Genomic DNA, 12,532 nt, shown 5'->3' on the forward strand with positions numbered 1-12,532 from the left:
ATAGTTCATCTAAGTTGTTAGTTTACGGACATAGCAGCAGTTCCCTACAATTACATCTCCATTACTGAAGGCTTTACATACCATGAGGTTAGAGAGGATTGCTTTATGCACCTCAATTATCATGCCCGAGCAAAGCAGTGTTTGAGAAATTATTATGAGGATTATTGTGTTCTTATACATCAGCCTTATCTTCCATAGAATATCTGACTTGGATAATTCATGTCACTTAACAGTCCCTCAAAAGAACTCACCATCCTTAGTCAAATGCGCCTACCTTAGCCTATTAAAATATGTTTAATTAGTTATAAAATATCTACATGTTGGGGTACTTTCACGCTATGCACCTTGCATTGAACATCCTAGAAAAAGGTTGCATGCTAGAAAAAACTCACATTGCATGTTTTGAGTGTGATGAGACCCATACAGTGAAGCATGCAGTACACAGGCGTATGCTTCACTGCAACAGTAATCACACAGTTGTTTGGTAAAGGCAAACTACATTTTTACAGAATCCACTGTGCCCTAGTGCAGAGATGTGAGCAGTTGATTGCAATATAATTGCGTTGCGAGTTAAAGATTCTAGCAGCAGATAGGTAGATTCTAGAAGCAGGCTAATATGATAGGCAAGTAGTGATAGTTATTAGGTGACAGATCGCAAAGAACAAGCAGTGGTAGGCAGTGTGCTGAGAAGTTAATTGGTGACGCGCAATGGAAGATGTGCAAGTAGTAGGTGGAAAGTAGCAGTGAATGCTAAGTTGCAGTGAGTGTGAAGCAACAGTAGGTGACACGTGTTTGGTGCTGAAGTGCAGAGGTTGCCAAGGTCCAGACAGTGCTAACTGCTAAGGTGTCATGGTCCAGATTGTGCTAGGACAGAGTGGGTGTCAAGGTCTAGTGGAAGCTAATGTACGGTAGTTGCTGAGGTGCATTGGGTATTAAAGGTGCTAATGTCCAGTCTGTAGATTATAGAAGCAGGTTGCTATGATAGGCAAGTAGTGATAGTTATTAGGCTACAGGTGGCAAAGAACAAGCAGTGATAGGCAGTGTGCTGACAAGCAGTAGGTAGTGAGTGACAAGCAATGGGAGATGGGACAAGTAGTAGGTGGAATATAGCAGTGAATGCTAAGTTGCAGTGAGTGTGAAGCAGCAGTAGGTGACACGTATTGGGTGCTGAAGTGCAGAAGTTACCATGGTCCAGACTGTGCTAAGGTGTCATGGTCCAGATTGTGCTTGGATGCAGTGGGTGTCAAGGTCTGGGATATGAATATTGCTCTCCCCTGTGGCAGAAAAACACCTCTGAGCACAAAAAAAAAAACTAGGAAAAAAAAGTCAGTAGTTCAAGATGGGAACTGTAAAACATAACAAATGATCATCATTCACCTGAGACAATAAAAAATGTTAAACTTGTGTGTTTTTAGCTTTTATACACAAAATAAGATTGTTGGATTCTAGGAAAGTCCTATTAACCATATAAGAGTATAAACAGACCCCCCAGCTTTTACCTAAAAAAACAAAACACTTGGAACAAATGATTGACTCGAATATAAGCCGAGGGGAGGAAATGCAGAAGTCTAAAGTCATTGTTTTTTTTTTGCCATACACTACACATCAAGCACCCAATCCAGCAGTTATAAACAGTAGAGCGTGCTTCTTTCACTTACTTCCTAAGTCCGTCCATGCTGTGGGAACACCGTTCTAGCTGGTCTAATGCAGGCTCATCTCTATGATGCCTGCAGTGGTGCGCGTAGTGAAAAGTGCCACTAGATTCACTTAACAGCTGATATTTACATGCCACTCCGCTCTGGTGGGGGGGACACAGTCATCACAAGAAGTCTGGCTAAACCACGCTGCATACACCGGTGGAGGGGTGGCACTTTGGGGACACAGCTGCAATTTAGATACTATGCTCTGGAGAAGGGGGGAATCCCCATGGCTGCATATGTGCCAAAACACAGAGTGATATGAAGAGGGGGATACTTGGGAGCAGACAATGGCATAGTGACTCGTGTATAAGCCGAGCCCGAAACTCTACACACACACACACACACACACACACACACACACACACACACACACACACACACACACACACACACACACTTTTGGTCCAAAAAGTTTGCTTATACTCGAGTATATAAGTTATATTTTCAGTTCAAGTTTGCTATTATGAAAAGTCACATCGAACAATGTGAATTTGGGAGTACATTTTTTGCTTGCTAGTGGCTGAAAAATTATTTAATTTTTAAGTAGTGAAATAATTTCCTTTTGAGAAAATCTGGGGAAGGAGGTGACATGGAAACCTTTGAAAAAAGAACACAGACAAAGGGAGCTCAAATGGTGAAGTTAAAGCGTATCCAAACCAAACATTTTTTTAATTAAAAATATTTAGTTGCACCACTCTGACACATACAAAGATCAATAAACACTCCTTCAAACCTATGATCATTTCAGTGCATGCTTTTCACCCTTCTCTTTTCATAGCTAGGGTTATACTGGGGGCAGCCATTAGCAATTCCTTCATTGCCAGACACCATCTACTCCACCAGTTTGCCGGAAAAATCCCGGCAATTTGAAAGGAAGGGAAGGGTTCCTCCAATAAATGTAAAATATTTTATATTTGTCATCATGTAGCTGAAAAAAGGCTGCTATTTATTATTATAATTTAGAAAATAGATTTTATTTCTGAAATCTTGTATTTTTAATTTGGGTCCACTTTAACCATGAGTGTTTTGTGGAGTGATAATGGAAGAAAGGTACTTACGCAGTTGGACCTCTAATGACGACAGCCAACCAAAGCATGCAGTTGGAGATAACAATCCAATCTCCACTCAGGTGTTCACAAGATCTTTTTGGAGTGGTCACTCTCTTGAAAAGAATGGGTACCAGCTGGCCAACTAATCAGGTTGGAGCCAGAAGCTATGTCCTCCCATGGAGGGTAAAAAATAAAAATGAGGGGAAAGAGGCACCCAAGATAATATAATATTAGGTTAAAATCAATAGAATAATGAAGAGGTGGCTTAACTCAAAAGATGACACTATCTGTAGTTTAAAAAACAAACAAACAAGGTTTTTATTTGACAGTATTGGCACATTTCGTGGACTCAACCCACTTCATCAGGCCGAATTCCTGTGCCAATACAATAATATGGCTGAGCAGCCCATCATCTTGGGCATCACTTTCCCCTATTTGTTTCTTTTGAGTAAACACAGGGGGAAGGTTTTTTGAATCAAGTCCCTGGTGTTCAGATATTTTGTGTGTGAAGCTTTCCAACAGAGATAGAGTCAACTTTGTAGAGAACATTGATGATTGAGATGGTTAGAGATAGAATCTCAGCTTCTACTGCTGTCGCTCACTTCCTGTCCATATGACCCCCTAGCAGCAAATTCAAGCCAGTGTTGTCACAAAGAATGAAGATAATTAGATTTTTCTCCAACGGAAACCTAGACAAGCAATAAGAAGTGGCAGACGTTCAAATTTTACCCAAATTTAGCCACAAGATAAGATTAGCAGGAGTTGGGCTTTAAGATATCAGTCCATAAAATCAGGAACATTCAATATCAATGTTTATTCTGTCTTTTTTTATTCCTTTCTTTTTTGACTAGATAACAGAGGGACATAACACAAAGCATCAAATATTGCTACTAAACAAAAAACAGGATGGAGCCAATGACTCCCGAAGCTCATGGTTGGTCTGTCCTGCAGAAACTGAATGAACAGAAATCAATGGGTCTTTTTTGTGATGTCTCCTTGATGGTGGAGGGTAAAATATTCCTTGCACACAAAAATGTTCTCTCAGCTTGTAGCGAATATTTCTATACGGCTTTAAAAAGAAATGAGCAGCAGCAGTTTTTGGTTCTTGATAATGTTAGCTTGGAGGGCTTTAGTCATCTTCTTGATTTTATATATACTTACAAGATACCAACTTGTCATGTACAAGACTTCATGCAGGCTGGACAACAACTGCAAGTTAGTCTTCCACTGACTAGTAAGGTAGTGGCAGTTTCCACCAGCCCACCGAATATTAATGCAAAGGAAGAAATTTGCATTCCTGATGATGATTATGAGATACCTGATCAAGAATCAGAAATCACAGTGGTTGACAATCCATCTTCAAGAAGAAGCCACAATGATAATCCTCCAAGCATCAACAGCAGCCTCTATAATGAGGAACGAAGACGGTTTGAGGACATGGACAATGCTAGGATTCAAACAAGACCTGCGTTTTATAAAGAGAAATTTGTATTGCAAAATCCTGGGTATTTCGTGAATAAACAAGTTGCTACCTCTGGAAGACTGGGTAGAACGAGTCCTGAGGAAGAGCCTAGAGATGGCTCTTTTCTCAGTCCTGGCTTTTCCAGGCAGATACCTATTACGATACACAATGATGGTTCTTCAGAAGAGGCAGATGACGAAGCTGCAGACATCTGTATCAATTTATGTGATGAACCAGACACCCCAGATAGTTTAGAACCAATCATGCTTAATGACTCAAATGAATCAATTAAACCTAAGATTTACACCACCATTGTTGGGCTACAGGGGGGTGGGGTGGTGCAGAGAGTGGACGCTGAGGAAAACCTTCCTGAGGTTGTACACAAGTGTGACAGGTGTGAACTATTATTACCGTATTCAGAATTCCTGAATCATCAAGATGATCCAGGGCTAAGCCTTCTCCAGTGCAGCTTCTGCGAAAAACAGTTTAGCTACAGGTAAGTGTTATAAGACTCTTCATAGCAGAATATATTGCATGTGTATGTCAGACTGACAGCTCTGTGCCATTAGTTTTAGTGCCAGCCCCATTGTGAATCCTTCTTCTCAAATCAAAATTAAATCAAAGATAGCTTTATTGGCATGGGCAACATTCATACAGGAATTGCCAAAGTAGGGAAGGGGGATGGTTCAGGGGTACAGTGGGTTACCAGTTCATGGATATTTTTTAGGTTTACAGTTCATTTATGCTCCTTCAAGTCTGTGGCATGCAGTGACAGTGTGCAGCGATTGTCACTGTGGATTGATTCTTCTTGTAGTAAAATGTAGAGTTTTCTTTCACCCTCTAATGTGTGAAAGCTTGGAAATAGTTCCACCAGTTTCTTGAACAAGGTTTCCCTGGTTGCGGTATATTTGGGGCAGTGCATTAGGAAGTGATTCTCGCCCTCAAGGGTCTTCTGCTCACAGTGTTGGCATAGTCTATTCTTTCTGGGTTTGCATACTTGTCTGTGTCTTTCAGACTTCTCCCTTGCTAATGGCCTAGCAGTCTTCCCTCTAGTGTACCTGTGTACCATCCACTATTGTAACCACTACTCCCTTTCCATATCCTAATAATCCCCCTTACTTGGCAACCAATCCTAACCTCCCTCCCAACTCCAAAACTAAAAAAAATTAAAGAACTTAAGTGGTGTATTCCCTTGCACCATCATCCTCCAAAGTCTGTGCTGAAACAAACATGGTGGAGAGTATAAAGCTGCTGTGTAATCAGCGCCGGGTGCTAAGGTAGCTTTGTTCCAGCTATGTTTGGCACCCCATTCAAATTAAAATAGCATCCACAGCAATGGACCCTGGTGCTGGATTAATCTGCTGCAGTAGATTGCTTCAGAGCATAGACATTTCTTTTTTTAAAAACATAGTTCTAATAGCAGAATTATGTGTTCATAATACAGACTAAGAATATTGCAGGAATTCTGAAATTCAGTAGGTCATCATCCAGATCAGTTGCACTTGGGAGGTAAATGTATCTACCTCAATGGAAGACAAGCAGGCAAAGGTTTAAACACACATCCCTCCCCCTAAGGCCTGGTACACACTTTCAATTATCATTGACCAATCACTGACCAATTTTACCACATTCATGTAGTATGAGACTTTGGCTATACAATCTGCTCATGGTATTCAATATCTATTGACCCTGAGGCATCATTCACACTTGAGTGTTTTGCCAGCGATTTCGGCAAAACGCTCAAGTGCTAGCACTTTTTAAAGCACTAGTGCAATAATACCCTATAGGCCCGTTCTCACTTGGGCGATTAACGCAAATTGCCAAACGCAAACGGGTAGCCTGCACCATTTTCAGGCGATTTCCCGGTGATCGCGTTTAGTGCTATAGAAGCGCTGAACACGTAAAAAAGTGCAAGTGTGAATGCCGATATTAAAATATACATTTGTCCCAGAGTAAAAAGCACTACTGTATAAATATTGGTAAAGTCTTATAAATCAAAACTGGATTTGTTTGAATAAATGTATGACAAAAACACTAGAGAGTGGAGAGATAATCATCATAATTTGAGGCCAGAGACAGCAGAGTGCTTTGCGATCTGCTTTTATTTTTAAAAAAACACGCCCATTGACTTGCATTAAAATCGATGCATAATTGCAGCGATTGCAATTTTATAGTGGTCTAACACCCAGCATTTCAACTTTGCTTTAAAAGATTGCTTACAGCTTATAAACTATTATGCCAGATTTTTTTTTTTAGCAGAAATTCACTGAATGGATTAAACATGACATTTTAGTGCTGCATTTAGCTAGAAATCCTCCTCCGTGCTTGCTTGTTTAGTTACAAATGTATCTATCTACAATGGCCTCAATTCACGGAGCATTATCAAACGTTTATCAAACACTTTATCAAACGTTTGATAATTTACCTCATGGGTAAAATCTCCTTTTAAATTCACTAAGGTGTTATATATTTATCGAATGTTTTACCGATAAAACGTTCAACAAATATATAACACCATAGTGAGATTTTACCCATGAGGTAAATTATCAAACGTTTGATAAAGTGTTTGATAAACGTTTGATAATGCTCCGTGAATTGAGGCCAATGTAACAAACAAACACTGCTCTAAGAGAACAAAGAGGGCTTCCCCAGCAGGCTTTTCAAAGGTCTATTTGTATTCCAAATAAAGATACATTTGTAACTAAAGATAAGAACAGATGTGGATTCCTAGTTAAATCCAACACTAAAATGTCATGTTTAACCCATTCAGTGAATTTCTGCTTAAAAAAAAATCTGGCATAATAGTTTGTAAGCTGTAAGCAATCTTTTAAAGCAAAGTTGTAATGCTGGGTGTTAAACCGCTTTAAGAAAATGCAAGTCAAAGGGAAAGTGTTTTTTAAAAATTAAAACAGATCGAAAAGCACAGTGTGTCTGTGCCCTAAATGTTTTCATAACTTTACATGGTCAGTGTGTTGGTAATATTTATGGTCTCATCAAGGTGCACTTCTAGACGCACTGGTCTCATCTAGACACACTTCATCTAGACGCACTCGTCTCATCTAGACACACTCATCTAAATGAACTTCGTGCCAATTTGTTTTTCTAAAATCTGTCAGATGATAGATCATATGTGATATGTTTTTCAAAACTATGCTTCCTAATCAAAGTATTTTGAATGAAAAAATGGCAGTTTTACAACAGAGAAAGGTGTCCTCTTAAAGCGATTTTTTTTTTTGGGTGGTACTGCTATACACGCTGTTACGCTTGGTGGTATATCCTCCACGGTCAGCACACAATGCGGATTCTGACGTGAAGGAGGTACACACGCTAGCACAAGGAACCAGGATATCCCCAGTTTAGTGGAGGAGAGGACTGACTCCAACAGGAGATGTGGCGCACAGAGCAGGCATAGATCCGAACAGCCACAAACAATCCTTCCACTGTAGTGGCTCAGCGCCAGGTAGCGCTGAGCACATAAACCAGAACTCAGAAGATCAGGACAGGTAACAGAATGAACGTTTGCTTAACCACTTGAGGACCTAGGGCTTTACCCCCCTTAAAGAGACTCTGTAACATTAAAAAGATCCCCTGGGGGGTACTCACCTCGGGTGGGGGAAGCCTCCGGATCCTAATGAGGCTTCTCACGCCGTCCTCTGTCCCACGGGGGTCTCGCTGCAGCCCTCCGAACAGCCGGCGACTGTGCCGACTGTCAGTTCAATATTTACCTTTGCTGGCTCCAGCGGGGGCGCTGTGGCGACTTTCGGCACGGAAATAGACGGAAATACCCGATCTCCGTCGGGTCCGGCTCTACTGCGCAGGCGCCGGAAACTTGCGCCTGCGCAGTAGAGCAGACCCGACGGCGATCGGGTATTTCCGCCTACTTCGGAGCCGTCAGCCGTCAGAGCGCCTGCGCAGGAGCCAAGAAGGTAAATATTACGTCACCGCTGCACGGAGGGCTGCAGCGAGACCCCTGACGGATGGAGGACGGCGTGGGAAGCCTCATTAGGATCCGGAGGCTTCCCCCACCCGAGGTGAGTACCCCCCAGGGGCCGTTTTGTCGTTACAGTTCCTCTTTAAGGACCGGCCACTTTTTTTCCATTCAGACCACTGCAGCTTTCACGGTTTATTGCTCGCTCATACAACCTACCACCTAAATGAATTTTGGCTCCTTTTCTTGTCACTAATAAAGCTTTCTTTTGGTGCTATTTGATTGCTCCTGCGATTTTTACTTTATATTATATCAAAAAAGACATGAATTTTGGCAAAAAAAAGATTTTTTTAACTTTGTGCTGACATCTTTCAAATAAAGTAAAATTTCTGTATACATGCAGCGCGAAAAATGTGGACAAACATGTTTTTGATAAAAAAAACCCATTCAGTGTATATTTATTGGTTTGGGTAAAAGTTATAGCGTTTACAAACTATGGTGCAAAAAGTGAATTTTCCCATTTTCAAGCATCTATGACTTTTCTGACCACCTGACATGTTTCATGAGGGGCTAGAATTCCAGGATAGTATAAATACCCCCCAAATGACCCCATTTTGGAAAGAAGACATCCCAAAGTATTCACTGAGAGGCATAGTGAGTTCATAGAAGCTATTAATTTTTGTCACAAGTAAGCGGAAAATGACACTTTGTGACAAAAAAAAAAAAAGTTTCCATTTCTTCTAACTTGTGACAAAAAAAAAAAATGAAATCTGCCACGGACTCACCATGCCCCTCTCTGAATACCTTGAAGTGTCTACTTTCCAAAATGGGGTCATTTGTGGGGTGTGTTTACTGTCCTCGCATTTTGGGGGTGCTAATTTGTAAGCACCCCTGTAAAGCCTAAAGGTGCTCATTGTACATTGGGCCCCTTAGCGCAGTTAGGCTGCAAAAAAGTGACACACATGTGGTATTGCCGTACTCAGGAGAAGTAGTATGTTGTGTTTTGGGGTGTATTTTTACACATACCCATGCTGGGTGGGAGAAATACCTCTGTAAATGACAATCTTTTGATTTTTTTTACACACAATTGTCCATTTACAGAGTTATTTCTCCCACCCAGCATGGGTATGTGTAAAAATACACCCCAAAACACATTGTACTACTTCTCCCGAGTACGGCGATACCACATGTGTGGCACTTTTTTGCACCCTAACTGCGCTAAGGGGCCCAAAGTCCAATGAGTACCTTTAGGATTTCACAGGTCATTTTGAGAAATTTCGTTTCAAGACTACTCCTCACTGTTTAGGGCCCCTAAAATGCCAGGACAGTATAGGAACCCCATAAATGACCCCATTTTAGAAAGAAGACACCCCAAGGTATTCCGTTAGTAGTACGGTGAGTTCATAGAAGACTTTATTTTTTGTCACAAGTTAGCGGAAAATGACACTTTGTGAAAAAACCAATAAAAATCAATTTCCGCTAACTTGTGACAAAAAATAAAATCTTCTATGAACTCACCGTACTACTAACAGAAAACCTTGGGGTGTCTTCTTTCTAAAATGGAGTCATTTGTGGGGTTCCTATACTGTCCTGGCGTTTTAGGGGCCCTAAACCGTGAGGAGTAGTCTTGAAACAAAATTTCTCAAAATGACCTGTGAAATCCTAAAGGTACTCATTGGACTTTGGGCCCCTTAGCGCAGTTAGGGTGCAAAAAAGTGCCACACATGTGGTATCGCCGTACTCGGGAGAAGTAGTACAATGTGTTTTGGGGTGTATTTTTACACATACTCATGCTGGGTGGGAGAAATAACTCTGTAAATGGACAATTGTGTGTAAAAAAAAAATCAAAAGATTGTCATTTACAGAGGTATTTCTCCCACCCAGCATGGGTATGTGTAAAAATACACCCCAAAACACATTATACTACTTCTCCCGAGTACGGCGATACCACATGTGTGGCACTTTTTTGCACCCTAACTGCGCTAAGGGGCCCAAAGTCCAATGAGTACCTTTAGGATTTCACAGGTCATTTTTGTTTCAAGACTACTCCTCACGGTTTAGGGCCCCTAAAATGCCAGGGCAGTATAGGAACCCCACTAATGACCCCATTTTAGAAAGAAGACACCCCAAGGTATTCCGTTAGGAGTATGGTGAGTTCATAGAAGTTTTTATTTTTTTGTCACAAGTTAGCGGAAATTGATTTTAATTGTTTTTTTTCACAAAGTGTCATTTTCCGCTAACTTGTGACAAAAAATAAAATCTTCTATGAACTCACCATACTCCTAACGGAATACCTTTGGGTGTCTTCTTTCTAGAATGGGGTCATTTGTGGGGTTCCTATACTGCCCTGGCATTTTAGGGGCCCTAAACCGTGAGGAGTAGTCTTGAAACCAACAATGTCGCAAAATGACCTGTGAAATCCTAAAGGTACTCATTGGACTTTGGGCCCCTTAGCGTACTTAGGGTGCAAAAAAGTGCCACATATGTGGTACTGCCGTACTCAGGAGAAGTAGTATAATGTGTTTTGGGGTGTATTTTTACACATACCCATGCTGGGTGGGAGAAATATCTCTGTAAATGAAAATTGTTTGATTTTTTTACACACAATTGTCCATTTACAGAGAGATTTCTCCCACCCAGCATGGGTATGTGTAAAATACACCCCAAAACACATTATACTACTTCTCCTGAGTACAGCGATACCACATGTGTGACACTTTTCTGCAGCCTAGGTGCGCTAAGGGGCCCAACGTCCTAATCACAGGTCATTTTGAGGCATTTGTTTTCTAGACTACTCCTCACGGTTTAGGGCCCCTAAAATGCCAGGGCAGTATAGGAACCCCACAAGTGACCCCATTTTAGAAAGAAGACACCCCAAGGTATTCCGTTAGATGTATGGCGAGTTCATAGAAGATTTTATTTTTTGTCACAAGTTAGTGAAAAATGACAGTTTGTGAAAAAAAACCAAAAATCAATTTCCGCTAACTTTTGACAAAAAATAAAATCTTCTATGAACTCGTCATACACCTAACAGAATACATTGGGGTGTCTTTTTTTCTAAAATGGGGTCAGTTTGTGGGGTTCCTATACCGCCCTGGCATTTTACGGGCCCAAAACCGTGAGTAGTCTGGAAACCAAATGTCTCAAAATGACTGTTCAGGGGTATAAGCATCTGCAAATTTTGATGACAGGTGGTCTATGAGGGGGCGAATTTTGTGGAACCGGACATAAGCAGGGTGGCCTTTTAGATGACAGGTTGTATTGGGCCTGATCTGATGGATAGGAGTGCTAGGGGGTGACAGGAGGTGATTGATGGGTGTCTCAGGGGGTGGTTAGAGGGGAAAATAGATGCAATCAATGCACTGGGGAGGTGATCGGAAGGGGGTCTGAGGGGGATCTGAGGGTTTGGCCAAGTGATCAGGAGCCCACACGGGGCAAATTAGGGCCTGATCTGATGGGTAGGTGTGCTAGGGGGTGACAGGAGGTGATTGATGGGTGTCTCAAGGTGTGATTAGAGGGGGGAATAGATGCAAGCAATGCACTGGCGAGGTGATCAGGGCTGGGGCATGAGGGCATTCTGAGGGTGTGGGCGGGTGATTGAGTGCCCTAGGGGCAGATAGGGGTCTAATCTGATAGGAAGCAGTGACAGGGGGTGATTGATGGGTAATTAGTGGGTGTTTAGGGTAGAGAACAGATATAAACACTGCACTTGGGAGGTGATCTGACATCGGATCTGCGGGCGAACTATTGGTGTGGGTGGGTGATCAGATTGCCCACAAGGGGCAGGTTAGGGGCTGATTGATGAGTGGCAGTGACAGGGGGTGATTGATGGGTGATCAGTGGTTTATTACAGGGAAGGACAGATGTAAATAATGCCCTGGCGAATTGATAAGGGGGGGTCTGAGGGCAATCTGAGCGTGTAGGCGGGTGATTGGGTGCCGGCAAGGGGCAGATTAGGGTCTGATCTGATGGGTAACAGTGACAGGTGGTGATAGGGGGTGATTGATGGGTAATTAGTGGGTGTTTAGAGGAGACAATAGATGTAAACGCTGCGCTTGGTGATCTGATGTCGGATCTGCGGGCGATCTATTGGTGTGGGTGGGTGATCAGATTGCCCGCAAGGGGCAGGTTAGCGGCTGATTGATGGGTGGCAGTAACAGGGGGTGATTGATGGGTGGCAGTGACAGGGGGTGATTGACAGGTGATTGACAGGTGATCAGTGGATTATTACAGGGAAGCACAGATGTAAATATTGCACTGGCGAATTGATAAGGGGGGGTCTGAGGGCAATCTGAGCGTGTAGGCGGGTGATTGGGTGCCCGCAAGGGGCAGATTAGGGTCTGATCTGATGGGTAACAGTGACAGGTGGTGATAGGGGGTGATTGATGGGTGA

General features: G+C 42.2%; 1 protein-coding gene across 2 annotated transcripts in view; it reads left to right on the forward strand.

Moving 5' to 3' along the window:
- The window catches only part of LOC137514667 (zinc finger and BTB domain-containing protein 49-like), a 52,688-nt gene that overhangs the window by 532 nt on the left and 39,624 nt on the right, over window positions 1-12,532 (forward strand). Inside the window, exon 2 of one of the 2 annotated variants that reach the window (XM_068234225.1) lies at window positions 3,601-4,707. In XM_068234225.1, the coding sequence (XP_068090326.1) occupies window positions 3,656-4,707 (1,052 nt within the window). In that variant the 5' untranslated portion in view covers window positions 3,601-3,655. The remainder of the gene's footprint in view (window positions 1-3,600; window positions 4,708-12,532) is intronic. The other variant, XM_068234226.1, reaches the window with a different exon arrangement.

This window comes from Hyperolius riggenbachi, chromosome 1 (assembly GCF_040937935.1).
Source record: "Hyperolius riggenbachi isolate aHypRig1 chromosome 1, aHypRig1.pri, whole genome shotgun sequence".
In the NCBI taxonomy this organism is placed as follows: domain Eukaryota; kingdom Metazoa; phylum Chordata; class Amphibia; order Anura; family Hyperoliidae; genus Hyperolius; species Hyperolius riggenbachi.